At 37.5% G+C, this 18,335-nt stretch overlaps 2 protein-coding genes across 6 annotated transcripts; one reads left to right on the plus strand and one right to left on the minus strand.

Annotated features, from left to right (window-relative positions):
• The first annotated feature begins 3,126 nt into the window (after positions 1-3,126).
• On the plus strand, positions 3,127-7,516 carry LOC137710648 (rhamnogalacturonan I rhamnosyltransferase 1-like). 2 transcript variants are annotated; one of them, XR_011064989.1, is made up of 9 exons: positions 3,127-4,076; positions 4,639-4,706; positions 4,818-4,906; positions 5,023-5,188; positions 5,313-5,602; positions 5,682-5,886; positions 5,981-6,138; positions 6,558-7,171; positions 7,303-7,516. XR_011064989.1 is itself a non-coding variant. In XM_068449728.1 (8 exons), exons 1-8 carry the CDS (start codon positions 3,704-3,706, stop codon positions 6,802-6,804), a joined length of 1,596 nt encoding a protein of 531 aa, XP_068305829.1. In that variant the 5' UTR covers positions 3,127-3,703; the 3' UTR covers positions 6,805-7,301. The 2 variants fall into 2 exon arrangements, 1 of the variants encoding a protein (XP_068305829.1); XM_068449728.1 differs by lacking the exon at positions 7,303-7,516 and having other exon boundaries at positions 6,558-7,301.
• Positions 7,517-10,485: 2,969 nt separating this feature from the next.
• LOC137710688 (transcription factor BIM1-like) lies at positions 10,486-16,217 on the minus strand. 4 transcript variants are annotated; one of them, XM_068449786.1, is made up of 13 exons: positions 16,072-16,217; positions 15,895-15,971; positions 15,233-15,587; positions 15,023-15,100; positions 12,943-13,344; positions 12,750-12,819; positions 12,489-12,637; positions 12,273-12,381; positions 12,005-12,074; positions 11,821-11,916; positions 11,269-11,735; positions 10,969-11,098; positions 10,486-10,877 (listed from the first exon to the last, which is right to left on the minus strand). In XM_068449786.1, exons 3-13 carry the CDS (start codon positions 15,267-15,269, stop codon positions 10,773-10,775), a joined length of 1,713 nt encoding a protein of 570 aa, XP_068305887.1. In that variant the 5' UTR covers positions 15,270-15,587; positions 15,895-15,971; positions 16,072-16,217; the 3' UTR covers positions 10,486-10,772. The 4 variants fall into 4 exon arrangements, with proteins under 4 accessions (XP_068305887.1, XP_068305890.1, XP_068305888.1 ...); XM_068449789.1 differs by having other exon boundaries at positions 15,023-15,111; XM_068449787.1 differs by having other exon boundaries at positions 15,233-15,628.
• Between the last annotated feature and the right edge of the window lie 2,118 nt (positions 16,218-18,335).

The following is an 18,335-nucleotide window of genomic DNA, read 5'->3' on the forward strand; positions in this document are numbered from 1 at the left end:
ATATAATATCATAATATTTATGACATAAATTTATAACTAAATTGTTGGATATATATGTGTCATGTTGTGAATGTGAAAAGTTACATTTCCTATTTAATAATCTCTATATGATTTTATTAGTGAAAGAAAATGTCAAAGTCATATAGATTGAGGTTTTAGATTGGTTTGCTAATTTTGGAAGTGGACTTGTCCCATTGCACTTTGCAAGCTTGACGTGAAGGAATGCACAAAACTTTGCCACATTATAAAATTGGAGCAATGTGCGCACCATGCCATTGCCACATCCAATTCATACATCATTTAAAAAATGGTGAGTCCACCACTCAAATGGTGGAAGAACTCGAACATGTCAACCACCTAAGAAATCTAAGTGCTAAATATATATATGGGCTTGTTTAAAGTGCTTTTAAAGTGACCATAAGCATTTTTGATGGTTTTTTTTTTTCTTTTCAAAAGCACTTGAAGTGTTTTTTCATGATTCACTTTTGGTTTTTTTATTTTTATTTTTTTTATACTAATAATTGGTTCCAAAAACATTTTTACCAAATTTGTTTTTACTCATTATGGAAGCACTTCTAAACAAGTCCTATATATGTTAAATTGTAAGCTCAATAAGGTAGCTTTCTATTACTCTCTAGACAAGGAAATTTAACCACCACACTAAGCACCCATTAATTCCCATCCCACTTCTTTTATGCAACTTCATCATTGATCTAAAGACTAATGATATGTAATTTTTTTAGGGGTTGATTGTATGAGGAACTACCAAAATTTGAGATCTTATCACTTTATACAGTAGTGTGTGAGCGAGCACTAACAAATAAGTAAATTAATATGATACTGTTATTCACAGTAATTCAATGATATCGACTGTTTAAGTTTTAATCTATTGGTATATGATCGTTTTTGTTTAAGTTTTAGGTTAGTGATATAGGATCATTTTTGTAAAAATTTCACTCGTATCATAAAATGAGTGGTTAGTGATTTAATAATGGATTAAGATTTTGAGCATTATTCCATGGATTCATGATGGTTTTGAGTGTATATTTTGATGGAAATCAACTAATGTGAGGTTATGATATATTCAATGTATATGAGCTTTCTTTACCAGCCACCTTTGGGTGTTTACTGTTTTAGTCTCTGTGGATGATCTTCCTTCATAAATTGAAACCCTCTTATGTTATTTCATTTATGTACTTTTTGAGTCTATGTGGAGGATCTTTCTTCACTGCTCATGCTTTGTTTGTATAAATAGCGTTTTCTTTTTATTTACCTATCATTTCTAAGACTATTTACTTTGTAATATGTCGGTTAGGACTTTGTTTTATTGATGTTCTCTATATTTGACAAAAAAAAAGTTCGTTCGAAACAACCCCACTGCCCACATATAGCATTTCTTCATTTCCATTGACCCATTTTATGCACATGTAATTCTATCAATTTAATATGTTACAAATTCTTTTCCTTTTAGAAAGATCCTCACACACCAACCCCAACTGGGAATTAACTAATAGATTAATTAAATTCCAAATCATCTTGTTAATGTCGAATGATTCGCAAATAACTATTAAAAAATATATAAGAAATAATAAAATATATAGGGATTTGTTATTAGCACTAAAAAAATCTCATTCTACACTCCAAACTTTCTATATTAGAAAAGAAAAATACACATACGAGGAGTGTAGAATATAATTTTTTGAATGCCAATAAAACTTCCCAATATATATTATATTAAACCAAATATAGCCTTCACAAATGAATTCGAATCAAGCCCAAAGTTTTTTTCGGAGGAAATCAGCCCCAAAGCTTAATATTATTGCTCGAACAATTCCTATCACTAAATATAGCCTTCACAATTGTTCATTTTTCTTCAAAAGAAAAAAAAAAAAAAACTGTTAATTAACTTAAATTTTTTTAGCAGTTTATTAAAATGTGAGCTAACTTTCTTTTTAAACGATAATTTAATTACAAAGAAAAGCCTCCAGGACAATTAGATCCTATGAATGAAGTTCAATAACCATGACTTCACTTGAGTAGGACGAAATTTTAAACATGATTATCTGTAGACGATTGCCCAGCAGAAGCTAAAGCATCCATAACGAAATTATCTGTACTAAAGAGAGGGATGAGCTTATGAGCTTACAATAATGTAGTTCAAATTCGCCTTTGGCGAGATTCAAACTTAAGATATCTCACTTACTAGTGAGGAAGAATACTATTAGACAGTAGTACTGAGTGGCATAACGAAATTAACTTTACATATGTTAATTAACTTTTTATTTTTAGGAAAATAATACTAACCCTTTTTTGGTAAAAATAAAATAAATATTTGCTTTCTAAAATGAATAAATACAAATCACTTGAAAGGCTCAAAGCATGGAGAAAATTAGATCCGCTGCGGCCTGTGGATCTCCCTTCACCAACAGTCCAACTCAACCAGGTGAGAGCGTGACAACACGCCCCAATGGAATCCAGCCACGCTTCCCACCACCACGCAGCTGAAGAGCGCGTGAAACATCTACATCCCCCTCCACTGTACGCTTGACAATGTACTTACACCCCCGTCGCATTCCGATTGGGATCGGGACCCACAGTCCCCCTCACCCATGCGTCTGTTTCGACACGTGTCCCGACACCCCCCTCGCAAGGTATCTACGTACAACCGGCCGTCTCCTCCGAAAACGACGTCGTGCCTGTCGCCGTTTACACGGCCGAACCGACACTCGGAGGGTGCAAAGCTGCTGCCACTGTACTTATCGCAAAAATACCGTCCCACGTCAGACAAACTGCAACCAACATAGTGATTAGAGCCCCCTAATCATAAAATCAAAAGCTTAAGCCTTAATTATTATTTCCGAGTGCGGGACCGGCGAGACGAGAGTTTCCAACTTCTCGCGATATATTGTCGGCGTCTTGGATGGGCGCGATCGAACCGGCGACAACGTAACCACCATCACCGTCTGATACGGAGCCACGATCCCGCCCATGACGTGTCAAGAACGGAGGGTCAGATCTGCGACACGTGTGCAGGACATAGTTGGGGTGGGGCCCGCCCGGACCGCCGTATGGCTGGCTGGAATTTATTGGGGGCTTTGGGCACTTTTAAGCAAATGTGTTAAGCACGGAAAAGCCCACTCGAACCGTCGGTGCACGTCACGCACGCCCGTCACGCGTTTTTTGTTCCTCTCTCTCTCTCTCTCTCTCTCTAAAATTGCTCGCACCACATCATATGATGGGATGACACCAGCACCACTGCCTGTCTTCTTCTTCTTCTTCCCTCTCTCCTCCGCCCCAATCTCTCTCGCCTCTTAAATCGCCGGCCGCCCGCGGCAAAAGCTCCGGCGACTGATCTCGCCGGAAAATTTAGACGGTGGATCTGGGAGGGGATTGCAGCTCGCATTTTGGGTTCCATTGTCCCGGGTCTGGAATTCGAGTGTCGCGGCAAAGATCGAAACTTTCGAATTTTTTTTTTTTTGCTGTAATGAATTAGGGTTCTTGATGCCATTTTTGGAGGGAATCTTTGAGCGTGAGAGTTTTGGAGCAAATCTTTGAGGAATGTGGTGAGGATTTCGGGTCCGTTTTGGGGAAATCGGGTTCTCGAATCTTTGCTGGTTTCTATAAATAGCGGGGGGTCAAAAAAGGAAAGCCATTTTTTTGGATCCGGCATTGCCGAGACGCACCGTTTTGGGTCACTGCGTTGATGTTTGTAGGCGGAAGAGAGAATATACAGAGATTGATGTGCAAGGTGGAGAAGAAGGAGAGAAAGGGAGTGATGGGATTTAAGGTGTTGGGAGGCGGCGGAGGAGGAGGGGAAAAGTTAAAGAACTCGATGCTGGTCACGGCGGCGTCGTCGCCGTCGCCGTCGAGGTCGAAAATGAAGCTGTGGATGATCCGTGCGACTTCGTCGGTTTTGTTGTGGACGTGCATCGTGCAATTAACGGCTCTGGGGGATATGTGGGGTCCTAGGGTTTTGAAAGGGTGGCCTGCTTGTTTCTCTCTGGAGTCCGCCGCCGCCTCCTCCGTCTTGCAAGACAGGTTGCCTTCTCTTCCGGCCAGAGCTCTTCCGCCCAAGAGTGAGTGTGTTATTATTTTCTAATTTTCCAGGAATTTGGGGTTTTTATTTATTTATGTGGATTCTTGTATTTAATTACTAATTACTCCAAATGGCAGTAGGGTTGTTTTGGATGATAATTTTATGATTGTTCTGCGGTTTTTTATTTTTTATTTTTAAACCAACCCAAATCCTCACTTGTTGTGCGTAATGCAAACTAGTACTCGGAGAATTCTTGTGTCCCACCAAAGTTAATAGCTCAGCACCCGCTTTGGCTCCAAGAAATGAAATGCTAAAAGGTAGAAACTTGTAATTCAGAAAGCAGCTGGCTAGTTCAAAGTTAACTGATTTATACAGGCGGTTAACCGGTGTATTATGGTGATAGAGCTTGAACTACGATTGTAAATTTTCCTATGTTGATTGCGATATGGTTGAAAAGCCGATTCCTTTCCTATGGAATGTTAATTACAGTAGTCTGTAGCCTTTTAATAGCTGTCCTAACTTTGTATCTATTTATATTTTTCTTTGGTTTTGGATGTTTGTTGGATCGGCGTGTAATCTGAATTTGTTTTGTTCTCCATCAGGGGTTTATAAAAACAATGGTTACCTGATGGTATCATGCAATGGGGGACTCAATCAAATGAGAGCAGCGGTGAGTGGTTAGCAGCAGTTGATTTTGCATTTTAACAGGAATTCATCCCTGGTGATTAAGTTAGTGCATGCTTACCGGTTTCATTTTTTTCTCTTGGTGGTGGTTTTACAGATATGTGACATGGTTGCTATCGCAAGATACTTGAACGTCACTCTCATAGTCCCTGAACTCGACAAAACCTCCTTTTGGGCTGATCCCAGGTATGCCAATATAATTTCCTAACATTTTCAAGTTACTGATTTGTTTTAAACTGTAAAGGGAAGCTTAGTTTCTTCCACCCAATATTGAGAGTTCTTACCTTCTCTTGATATGACAGTGAATTCAAAGACATATTTGATGTGGATCATTTCATCACATCCTTGAGAGATGAGGTTCGCATATTGAAAGAGCTGCCTCCCAGGGTAAAGAGGAGAGTGGAGCTAGGAATGTTTTATACCATGCCACCTATTAGTTGGTCTGATATGTCTTATTATCGTAAACAGGTTAGTTGTTTGCATATTCTCTATAACTTAGCAGGAACTCTCTCTGGTGCAGCTCTTAAAACATTCATAAACCTCATCATAATTGACTGAAATAAAGTCCTTCTTTCAAATTTGTTTCGTACAGATTCTTCCGCTGATACAAAAATACAAAGTTGTACATCTGAATAGAACTGATGCTCGACTTGCCAATAACGGACAACCTTTGGAGATTCAGAAACTTCGCTGCCGAGTTAATTTCAGTGCTCTGAGATTCACTTCTCAGATAGAGGAGTTGGGCAGAAGGGTTATCAGGCTTCTAAGGCAAAATGGTCCATTCCTTGTACTTCATCTTAGATATGAAATGGACATGTTGGCATTTTCTGGTTGTACTCAAGGTTGTAACATCGAGGAGGTGGAAGAGTTGACAAGAATGAGGTAACTTATGCTTGACACTCAATGGATAAAATTCGGTAAAAAAATTATTCTCTCTGTGATGGTTTCATTTTTTTGGCAGATATGCTTATCCCTGGTGGAAAGAGAAAATAATAAATTCTGACCTGAAAAGGAAAGATGGTTTCTGTCCTCTGACACCTGAAGAAACTGCTCTTACACTGAGTGCCCTTGACATTGACCGCGATATTCAGATTTATATCGCAGCTGGTGAAATCTATGGCGCAGAGAGGAGAATGGCAAGTCTTCGAGAGGCTTTTCCAAAATTGGTGAGTAGAAGATAGCTGAAGCCACCTATTTTGTATTTGTGTTACATTTTTTGTTTTCTGTTTTCACAAGTTGCCTTTGAATTTGTTCAAACAGGTCAGAAAAGAGACACTGTTGGAACCATCAGACCTTAGGTTCTTTCAAAACCACTCATCCCAAATGGCAGCATTGGATTATCTTGTCTCATTGGAGAGTGATATCTTCGTTCCCACATATGATGGAAACATGGCTAAAGTGGTTGAAGGCCATCGCAGGTACTTTATGCTTACAGTGTAGTTTTCATTTGTTCATAGCAGAAGTTATATGGCAAATTTTCAATGCATCTAGTGGATTTGTTTGGCTCCGATGGTTGGTTTTAAAACTTAAAACTCCAACCAGTTATTTGTCGTCCCAAATTGTCTCTTTTGAGGAGATGATCATTTGTGTACACACCTATGCACCAGTCAGACTTTGTTTTTACTGTGAAACAATTGCCAGTTTTGGAGTTTTAGTTTATCAACAGGTTCATATATTGGTATTGCTTGATATTTGTGATGAAGGGATGTATTTTTTACGTGATTTGCTTCATGCTATTTTCCTCAGATTTATTGTTACATGATCATCTGCCCTTATTTCTTGTTAATGGTGAAAAGTGTCGTCTAAAATTAAACATCGTTTGTTCATGATTCTTCAGGTTTCTTGGGTTCAAGAAGACAATCTTACTGGACAGAAGGCTTCTTGTTGATTTGATAGACCGGTACACTAGTGGGTCATTGAATTGGGATGAATTTTCATCTGCAGTAAAGGGAGCTCATGCAAATCGCATGGGGAAACCAACTAATAGGTTGATGATCCAAGACCGACCTAAAGAGGAGGACTATTTCTATGCCAACCCAGTCGAGTGTTTGCAACCATCAGATGATGAACTAAGTAGTACGTGATATACAACGTTACAAGATGTGTGACACTCATCCATGGTCTACAGTGTTGGCTGCTTTCCCACACAGATCTGGAAGAAAAGTTGTCTACAGAGGTATGGCCATAACGAGCATTTTGTTCTGAAGAGGTGATGGAGATTGATGTAGTGAAGTAATCTTCAAGAGGAGCCCGAGAGGATGCACGTATGGTACGAGCTGTACGATGTCTTTTATCTTTTGTATAAGCCCCGAAATAATCCAACTAAATCATGTATAGAAAGCTACCCTGCCATTCAGGGTGGGAACGATCTTAAACTGCATTGTCTGTGGGGTGGGGAAGAACATATATAGGTTTGGTTTTACTGGAACTGCGAAAAATCATCATCAAAAGGTCAAACCCCTTATTCCTTAAATTTTTTTTTTTGGTAATTTTTTTGTTCCTTTTAGATCAACGAAACCTATGGTATTGTGATTCTCTTAGCATATTATACACTACATTCTGAAAGTTTTCTGCTTGCACAGATCATTGCCCTCTTACCCCCGTTTTGTAACGCCGGTCCCGGTCTGATTCAGAGAGAACGGCCACGGCCAGCCGGGATCCGATGATCATGTTCCTTTACACAAATCTCCATTAATTTACATGTTCCGTAAGTGTTTTGATTTACTTGGAGATCAAGGTTCCATTTCCATGAAAATGTCATCTCATGCGACCATGACAGGTCAAACATGTTTCTCTCATTACCATTTTGGTTAACAAATTTGTCCCAAAAATACTGGTTGGCGGAAGGATTTTTTGATCGGATTTGGAATTTGAGCAGAAAGAAGAGAGTATGATGGTTGGAATATTTGGATGTCAATTTAGATTTGGTTTCTTGCGGAGGGAAAGTGAATGGGATAATTGGGGGGCATGGGGTCCTTTGGCATTCATTTGTTTCTGTATAGAGAAAGGAGGTGATGCGGATAGGAGGCTAGGACAAATGAAAAAGCAGTTGATAACACTTTGGTTTTCCATGATCCCATACCACAACCACCACCACCAAAAAATGGTGTCATCATCTCAATTAATCGGAAAAAGAATTAGAGAATACCTTGTTTAACACAAAAGTGTCTTTATAATATTATATATATATATATATATATATATATATAGTTATACAATACAATATTTAAATCATGATAGAGATGCTTGCACAAGAGTTATTCTGTGTTTTTCGTCTCTTATACAAATAATAATAATATTATTTAGTTTCTTTGTTGAATTGTTGACGATCGTTCTCAGATTTGTACGATCCAGGAAATCCACGTACATACAGTGAAGAAAGAGCTTTCTCTAGACTACCAAACCCTGAAATTCACTACTTGTGGTAGTAATTAAGGATTAATTTAATCACAGTTTAAGTTGCTTTCGCTCTACGTTACGATCACCAAGAATTAATACATGTGTTAGTTTCATGTAGGATAATATATAATACAAAAGTATTAACTGGGATATGCAGAAGCAACTTTACTTGTATTTCAAGTCAAGTAATAAAAGTGAGTGAGATATGATCATATACCCCTTGCTTGCTTGCTAGCTCATATATATTTTATATAATTTTTATAAATTACAGTTGGAATTTTGTGGGATTACGATGCTCTTAGGTAATTGAAGTGAGAAATTGTGTTAAGATGATCCCTATGATGGTATTCACTCGATCCGATATTTAAACACCCGATCCAACCATTTCTTTACTAATTAAAATCTTAATTAAAGAATTTAATTGAAGAATCTCATCGATTACTGAATTTGATGTAAATTTTAAATTATTATATAGGAAAATGCTAAAGGGACTCTCTTAAAAGCAAATCCACCTCTCATTTGGAGGCTGGCATCCAAAAAAACCCACTCCACCCCACAAAATAGGACAGTCCAAAGTCCACCCCAGTCTCTAGGCCGACCCATAATGGACTGAGTGAGAAACCGGCCTATCTAACGTCATGCTGGCGTCAGCGAAGGCCTGATATTTTTTTCGCGTCAGGCGCTTGAGAAACACGTGCACGTGGGCGCGCTGTAGACAACCAACAGATGACGGGCCCCGCGCTGCAAGCGCACTAAAGGGGTGTGGGACATAGGCCACGTGGCGCATCTTCGATCGTTGGATTTCTAACGGCTAGCATTCTAAACTGTTAGATTTCTAATAGTTAAAAAATTTTGAATTTCAAACCCAACGGCTAGTCATGTAGCAACATCTGGGCCGTCCAATTCCTAGATCAACGGTCCAGGATTTGAGGCCAAAAAACTTGAAATAAAAAAAAGTCAGAATTCTTACTATTGGCCACGTGTCCAATTTTGGGCTGATGGATTTCAATCTTTTTCAAATCCAATGGTCCAGATTAATTAACTTAATAAAAATTGTTTTAAAATACAAAAAAATTAAAACAAAAATTTATTATTATTTTCTATAAATACCTAACCATCATCTTCCACCTTACACCACATTTCAATATTTTCAACACTTTGAACCAAAGCTTTCATATATTTTTGTGTGCAAAAAATGGCTACTTGGACGATCATCGAAGATGTTACATTGTGTGAATGATGGGTTCAAATTACTCATGACTCGATTACGAGTAATGAGATGCAGCATCGAGAACTTTGGAGTAGAATTACTACTTTCGTCTAATGACATGTGGCGTGACAAGATTAGTTAAAAAATTCTATCTGAAATTAAAAATAAAATTATTTTTCTATTATTTTATAAAAAAAATTAATAATATTTTAATACGAATTGACCATACTTTAGGCCAGCTCATTTTTTTAGGGATGAAGATACATTTGACCAATTACTATTCATTGGGGTCAATTACTATTCATTTGGGTGGATTAAATGGATTTTGGGCCAACTCATTTTTTAGTAGTGGAGTTGCTCTAAAAGTGGGACTTTTCATGAACTTTCTATCAACTCACGCTTTAATGTTAATTCCTGTATTAACATTATAAAATATTGTACAAAAAACATGAGGTAGCGGAAAATTCATGAAGAGTCCAACTTTTGAGAGAGTTCATGGATCATGAGGTTACTTAAAATAATAAATATAGTTATTCATACCAAAGATTGGGCCCAAATCAGTTGAAGGTTAGAGAGGCTACGTTGGCATTCCTCTTGTTGAGTTGGCCCAAATAAGTTGAAGCAAAAGAGAGTCAAAGTTTCAGATGCATCGACGTGAAATGATTTTCCGACACACTCCTTTTCCTCGTCCACATGTTTGCTTATTTATGTTCGTTGATAATTCTCTGATTTATTCCATCCAAAGCCCAGATGTAAATAGAGGTGTGCAAGGGAAAGAAAGGCATTGGTGAAAATCACTACCCTTCTGTATTCGACGTAATCTCGTATGCAAATTCCTAATGGCGTGTACCAGGTGCCAGCCTGAGTGGTGACCGTAAAAATGTCTTATACAGATTCTAATGACGCTTAGCTTGTGCGGAAGTGTCGACATGAAGAGCAAAATAGGGCAACGGTGCTTGAGGGAGGTGGAATAGATGACCAGCTATATAATGAGATAAATAAATTATGGCGAGCACCCGTGCTGGAGTGAGTGGCTTTTTAACCGGCCCAATACAACCGGTTGCCACTCAGCCAGCACGAGAGAAGTTAACAAGAAATAAAAATTACACAATGTCAAGGAAAATTACAAGAAGAAAAAGCAACCTCAATTGAAAAATGCAAAAGCGGCTTCTCAGCATTAGAATGGAAGCCTTAACAATAAGCGATGCTCTGTTTACACTCAAATCTCGTCTCTAAACACCAAAAACAATAAATAATATTTTGGTTGGGAAATCTATGGAATTTGGATCCCAACTTAACTAAATAAACTGTAAGTAATGAGAAACTACATGTACATTGTACAATCAACCCCATACTTCATCAAAGGGGTTCTAAAACAAAAAAAAAATTGAATTAATTATATTTAAAAAATAATAATACATTAGGCTTAATTTGTCATATTAATTAGTTCCTGAATGTCTTGAGTTTCTTTTGGGCTTGTTCAGATTCTTCACTGCTTGCAATTACAGAGTGCTTTTTTCCTAAAGTGCTTGTCGGAATCTCATTTTCCTGCAGAAGAATGCAGACAAATTTAGCTGTGGTTGTTATACAAACTGAAATTCGATGCGTTTTATGGGACAGCTAGATGAACATGATATACCTTAATCGCGGATTTTGGTATAGGTGATCTTCTGTTTGCTCGCTTCCCTAGCTCGATTTTCACGGAGATACTGGCCTGTGACAAATCCACGCCGGAACTTTGAAGGGCTTGTGTCAGCGTATTCAATAACCTGTCCAATGCCGAAATCCGCTTATGTTATTCACTCATAAATCTAGATGCATCTTCTAAGTAGAGCTTTCAGGGTTTACGGTTTGCACATTTTTGAAATAAGCTCAATAAACTAGAAACAAACATGGAAAGACCGATTGAATATGTAACTTAAAGCACAAGAAAACTCACCCTTGGGAGTAGGCACTTGAGATGTTAATTCGGCCGCCTTCAATTGTCAGCTCCTGTTCTTTTAGCTTATCCCTAGTGGCAGTACCATCAGGAGCGCACGATCTCGTCTGACATAACATAGATCGATGCTGAGATGTGTTCTCTGCATCAGATGGCAGTCTAGGTGGAATTGGAGGTACAGCAGCAGCGGCAGCACTACTCCTGACAGGAGCGAAGAAGTTCGGTTGTATTGACAAAGGAAAGGGCATCGATTTGCTTGTTATTCCAGGGTGGTGATCCACGGCTTTGAAGGTGGTTTCAGTACTTGTGTCGGATTCTACAGGGTTCTGTGCGCAGCTTCCAGGGATTGTCGGCAGGACAGAAGTAGGTTTCTCATCGAACTTTGCAGCAAACGGTAATGCAGGACCAGACACATTCATGCCTCGAGATTGATCACAGTAACTCTCCCTAAGCTTGTGATCGTTGATCTGTTTCCAGAAGAAAAACAAAGATATTAGTCTACTACTAGTTCACGGTAATGCCACAAAAGGATATAAGGGCCTGACTTCTTACCCAAGGCATCAATTTTGCTGGATCATGGTTCCATCCTTGGTATGGACCCTCGTACTTGTTTACTCGTTCCTGTAAAAACTGAATGTATTCGATAACCTGGGAAGTGAAAAGATAAAAACCCGGTCATTCAAAAATCGGAAGTGAAAGGTAAAGGACGACAATTAATAATTTAAGTGCGGCGTACCTCTAATAAAAACGATGCCTTATCTCTCTTTTGATCACTGTGAGGAATGAGCTCTCTCAACATTTGGAATCTGCAAATAACTTTCAAGGGTCAATCTACAATAATGTTAGAAAACCTGCCAAGGAGCTGATCGTATGATTTTTATCATGTAAGAAGCTATTGCTTCGGATACATACGAAACTGGCTAAATTTTGGGATTCATCCTGGTTCTTGTAGCATTTCTTATTTCCAAAACATGAATTTTGTATTATATTGAAGAGAAACTTGCCTGTCATTTATTTTGCTTCTTCTTCGCTGCTCGGTGGCAGAATGTTTGGATCGCGGCGTGTTAGCCTTCTGATCAGAGCTCTTAACATCAACGTTTACCCTCAAATCGCCTTCAGAAACACACAAACTCTTCAGTGAAGATGAAAAATAAAATAAATAAAGGATAAGAATAGGGTAAAGAATTTCAAGTGAAATTTTATCTAACGAGGAGACGTACTCTTATATGTGGTGGTGGCATTGGTGGTAGTAGTAGAGGTCTCTTTTTTTAGAACAAACTCTTCCTCGTCAAGTTCGGCTTCCTGGGTACTATCCTTGGCGGCATACTTCATCATCTCCATGAAGCTCATGTTCTTCTGCCCAGATGACCTGTTGGCATTCCAATTATATGTATCAAAAACTGCATATATGATATCGAAATCAATAACACGGAGAGACGAAAGAAAAATAATATTAGAGTTCGAGATGGCTAGGGACTGACTGAGAACTGAAGCAGCTGCGATGATTGTTGGAAGATGACTGCGCAGGCCGCTCCGAAGAGGTCCATTGCCCTGTCAAAACCCCAGTAGCTGCCATGAGTTTCATTTCCATTTTTCGTTTCTTCTCATCACATTGGAATTTACGGAACACAAATTATGCACCACATGCAAAAAATACAGATCAAGTTTAATTACCTCTCACGGTACCCAGGGGTCTTTCTCCCACAACATTCTCCTTCCCTCTCTTTCCCTTATTCTTTGCAGATTCTTCCCACAAAGTGAATCCACTTCCGGTGTGAGAACTACAGTTTGAGTTTTCGTCAACGTTTCTCTCGTTACTACTTGTTTGAGCGACTGTAAACACCGGCGATCCCTCTGGTTTCGGAACCCTTTGATTAAAATACGAAATGTGACTTATACTGTAAGTCCCAATCCCACCGGGGAGAATATGCTCCACAGAATTAGTCGGCTGCGCGGCCGCATGAGACGGTTGTTTTTCAGCGGTTGATATCTCAACTGAGGTTTCTTCCTTAGCAATGCATGGCTTTCCCATTCGTTCAAGTGGTCGTAAGAAATCATGTGTTTCAAGGTACCGTCCTGAAATTACATAAAACCAAAGGTAAGGTGTTGAAAATAGTGTAGCCCTAATCCAGATAAGCATTTGCAAATCTTGCTCTACTACCATATATTTTTCTCAAATTTTCTCCTAATAGGAAAATATTTGACTTTGGAAACTTCGTCATTGAATGATTATATATCATATTTAGACATAGGTAGTTGGTCGTTTCGTCATGACAATCTACTCATTCGAGAGTTGGAAAAACTTAAAAAGACATTTTAGCCTCTCATAACCATCTTTGTGTGATTCACAGCACCAGTAATCGAACCATGATGGGCAATATGAAATATGGTCCTGAAATTCTTCTCAATTAACCACCGGGCCACCCGGTGGTGAACATATATATTGTCAAACTTCAACATAGCCAAATTGCCTAGATTAGCTTACACACTCCATCTATCTTCAAATTCGAATCTTCATTCCCGTATTAGTTTATATTATAATAGAATATAACTCAAAATAACAAAACTGAAACATTCTGGATTCAGTTCTCATGATCCAGTTTTTCAGATTCATTTCTCAAATCCAAGATTTGAAGAAAACATGTTTAAAAACTTTACGCACAAAAGATTTAATATAAAAATTAAACAAAAAATAATGAGTCACAGCCCACGTTTCATACCATGCACCTGCATCAGGCGTGGTATGCGACATGTCAAATGTCAAATCATTGCTAACTTCCATGGGTGGGTCCCATCAAGGACCCGACAACATCTTCATCTCGCGCCAATCTAAAGGTGCCGATTGGTAAAGGCTAGCCCTTGCCTTTTGCGCATTTGCAGCCAATTTTAACTCTTTCAAGGCTGGCCCACCACATGCATGGCCCAGATTGTTAACAACCAGATCCACAGTTCAGTTGCGGTCACGTGCATGCATAATCGTGACCCTTTTATATTTGTCTAATTAAACAAACAAAATACGTATTTTCTCTCGCGTATTAATTTACACATGCAAATAATCGAAAAAAAAATAGAAAAATGATCTTGTGTAGGGATAAATAAATTTTTCAATAGGTCAGGAACACGTTGCGCTACACTATGTGTTATTATATAATTAGTTGAAAATATCTTTTTAAGTTTTTAATGAATTGTACTATCTATTGAAGAGGAGAAAGAAATTTGTGTTATGAAAGGTTAAGTGTTTCTTCTAGTCTTTAGTTTGTGTCATGCCTGAACTCTTTTTTTTTTTTTTTTTTTTCCAAAGTTCTGTAAGATGCAATTTTTGTTCTCAATATTCACGTTGGGTGTTAAATTGTTTGTATTTGGTTATCCGTTATACTATCTTATAGTATATTTAATAAAGCATCTAATAGTTAAAAAAAAAAAAAAATCAATTGTTAATAGTTATGTGAGAAGGTTAAAGCACGAGACAATAAATAATTAGCTACGCGCTTCTTAATTCGCCGCATCGAAGCAAAATAGAAAAACCATCTTGAAGAGAATTAAAGAATTTTATGTTACAACCCTGCTAATGTGACGGTATTTCGAATCTTATCACAACTTGTCAAGTAAAAGAGCTCAAATATACAATAATAACTAGCTTAAGATACGCTACGATGGCATCTTGTTGTACCTAAATCTCGTGGTGTATACGAAGAATTATAGGTGTTTAAATATTTAAAAAATTAATATTAATATGAAGAAAAAGGAAGGGTACCTTGAGCAGGTGGTCTTGGATCTTGCTGGGCAACTGAATGAGCGTGGAGTGACAGAAAGTCATGCGTCGGTTTTCTTCCTGTACAAAAACTTTGAATTCAAGGTTAAGAATTAAAACACTTTTAATTCCCTTCCCATTTCCTAAAATTTCTTTCCAAAAAATAAAAAATTAAAAACGAAAACAAATATTTGTTTTCGAAAAATGAAATACCTTCGGTTCCGAACGGCCGAGGCTGCGGAAGCTCCATATCTGTACAGGTCGCCGGGAGATATTATTTTCCCCGAAAATTTGTAATTTTAACGGAAAATTCAGTATCCAAACACTCCAAAATTCACCGGAGTTCAGTGAATTCCCGGATTAATGACACGGACAGGTTGAAAGTTCTGTTCTTTTTTAAAAAATTCCCTCAGCTGCTTCAGCTTCACAGATTCGCAGGGAGCCTTCGAACACCTTCGAAGTTCGAAGGCACATTCGCTTTCGCTTTCAGAAGAGGAGAAGGAAAGAAAAATCCAAGCTTTGATTCGAATTCTCCGAATGCTTTTCGATATCAATTGCTTTGCTTCGCCTGCAAAGTTTCAATTTTCGGCACGAAATCGTCAGTTCTTCCTTGATTTATAATCGGAAAGCAAAAAAAAAAAAACCATAAAATGAAAATTCCCCATACATATCAAGACGATTTGAAGCTTTCAACAATTTATAGAAGAAATCGTTCGAATCGTGTTCACTTTCATCAGAGTAGTTTGAAATATCTTCTTTCACTGACGAAAAATAATTTTATTAAAAAAATCAGGAGCTTGAGAATTACAAACCGATAGCGATCCGAATAAAATTACGAAAAATTCAAATCAACCAAGGGAAGAAAAAATTCGAACCTTCAGTCTCTGCGATTTGAAAATTTCGAATTGTTACAGCAGCTTACGTAACGATTCAGCTCCAGAGTCGAATCTCACTGACGAAAAGTGCTTTGAATTCAGAGCTTGAAAAAGATCATACAGAAATGCATGAACCGAGAAAAATCGGCTCCGAAATTTCGAGCATGAAAATCTCACCTTTTCGGAAATTCTTATCAGCTCCTTCTCCTTCTTCAAATTTCCGATGACGAACAGTGCGCCGATAGTCGGTACTCTCTCTCTCTCTCCTCTCTTTCTCTCTCTAAAACTCCATTTCTCTCTCTCGGTGAGCTTGTGAGCTCTTTGGCTGGAGATCTTTTATACAGTCTGCCATTCATTGCTTTCTGTATTTTTAATATTTGTTTTTGTTGTTTTCCGTTAGGTGAAACCCGCCGCTGGAATAACGACGTTACGGCGGGGCTGACGTCGTTAAGTGGTTGAAACGGAGGTTGATAGGGGTACTGTTTGATGGCCACTTGTCGCCGTTTAGTCTGACGGGCTAAGCGTTGTTTTTTAATTTTTAATTTTTAATTTATGGGTTCATTGAACTTGGATTATTTACTTTTTGGGTTGGAGTTTTTTATATTTTCGGCAATCCCGACTTTTATTTACTGTTTTTATGATTTGGCAATCCCGAGTAGTGTTCTGTCCGTTTGTCCACATACGAAAATAATCATAACTTTAATTTTCTTTTCAGAAAAGAGCATTTTTCTTTTTTAGTTATGAAAATAAAGGGTATTTTTGTTATAACCAGAAAAGAAATTTACGAATCACTTTATATTCCTATAACCATCTCCAACCTTTGACTTAAAATATAAAATTTTTAGTCCAGAAAATTTAGGTTTTAACACAGAAACAACTTTTCTGCGCCAACCCTTCTGGCTTAAAATTTTAACCCCAAATTATTAAAGAATGAATTTAGACTATTTTTTTTTCTTAAAGTAACTTTTTAAAAATAAAAAATTATGTAGACTATCCTAATTTAATTTTATGAACATTTTAACCTTAAAATATTTAGATTCTGATAAATACTGAAAAATCACTAACCGACATTATGAAACTCGTTAAACACTATGAACAAATATGAAACAAATGAAAGATTTTTTTTAATTATTTTAACCGTTAGATTTAAATTGGACCGTTATTTTTATTTTTTATTTTTTTTTACCGTTGAATTTCATCAAATTATATCTTAACCGTTGGATTCAATGATTTTATAAATATAAAATTAAATAAAATATACATATAAGGTGGGCCAACCCCACTAATCCTGGGCTAAATTTGGCTTCCATTTGAGTTTTAGGTTTTAGTCCACATTTTAGCCTTGGGTTGGGTTGAGTTTTGGAGGGGAATAGAAGTGGAAATTTGAGTTTTAGCCTAGGGTTGGAGAATTCCTAAGACCGATAGTTTGGCGAGTCGTTCATGACAGTAAAAATAAAGTAAGCTCAAATTATTTCTTGAAATTTTCTTCATGAAATATATTTTTTTGGATTTAGGTAGCTGGTTGTTGTACGTATCTGAGAATAATTGTCTGGATTCAAATTCATAATCTATTCTAACAAAGGATAATTGAGTGACTAGTTTCAGAAGTATACTAATCCTAGTATTGTACAAACAACAAATGTTGTGAATTCAACACCTTTTACTAACATGCATGAGTTATATTGCACCTGCATTCAAGGTGTCGATGCAAGAATGGCGGTTCAAATAGGTTAAGAACTGTAATTGGCATTGATGGAAATATAATTCTCCTCTTATACTTGTAGTCATGCAACATTGTACCGCAAATTTATTCTTAATCGATAAAAAATATCTTACATTTTTCAGAAAACATAATTATATATACTCAAATATACATCACAATTCATTAGATAAATACACCGTACATCGTCAAATGTTCTTAATTATTCTGAAATAATATTTTCACAGTATGAAACAGTGGGTGACTGTGGAGATAGGGTTAGGGTTTAATAAATCGCACGTGCACCAGGGGTTTTGGGGGGGGGGGGCAAAGACCAGAGAGAAAGGACAGGACACTCTCTCTCCCTGCGTTTTTTGGGAGTTTGGAGCTCTTCAGCAACCATAACTTGTGGCAGCACACGCTGATCAGAGAGAGATTTTTTAATGTAATCGGAACACGGAATAGTACGTTATATGTTACTATATAAATCATGGAATATATATGTTAAAAAGTTAATAATTTAAATATTAAAATTTTCTACGACTTATATAAAAATAAATGATATACCACTTATGTTCCGATCATAATGAAAAATTTCTCGAAGGCATGCAAGTTATGCAGGACGGAACAGAAGCAAAAAATGGCCGAATCAGAAAAAGGAGAGTCACGTGATAGGGGTAAGCCGAGCGTCGACGAGGGAACAGTAGAATGTTGACCTCCGTTATCCCGAGATTTAATGCAC

This window comes from Pyrus communis, chromosome 12 (genome assembly GCF_963583255.1).
Source record: "Pyrus communis chromosome 12, drPyrComm1.1, whole genome shotgun sequence".
In the NCBI taxonomy this organism is placed as follows: Eukaryota; Viridiplantae; Streptophyta; class Magnoliopsida; order Rosales; family Rosaceae; genus Pyrus; species Pyrus communis.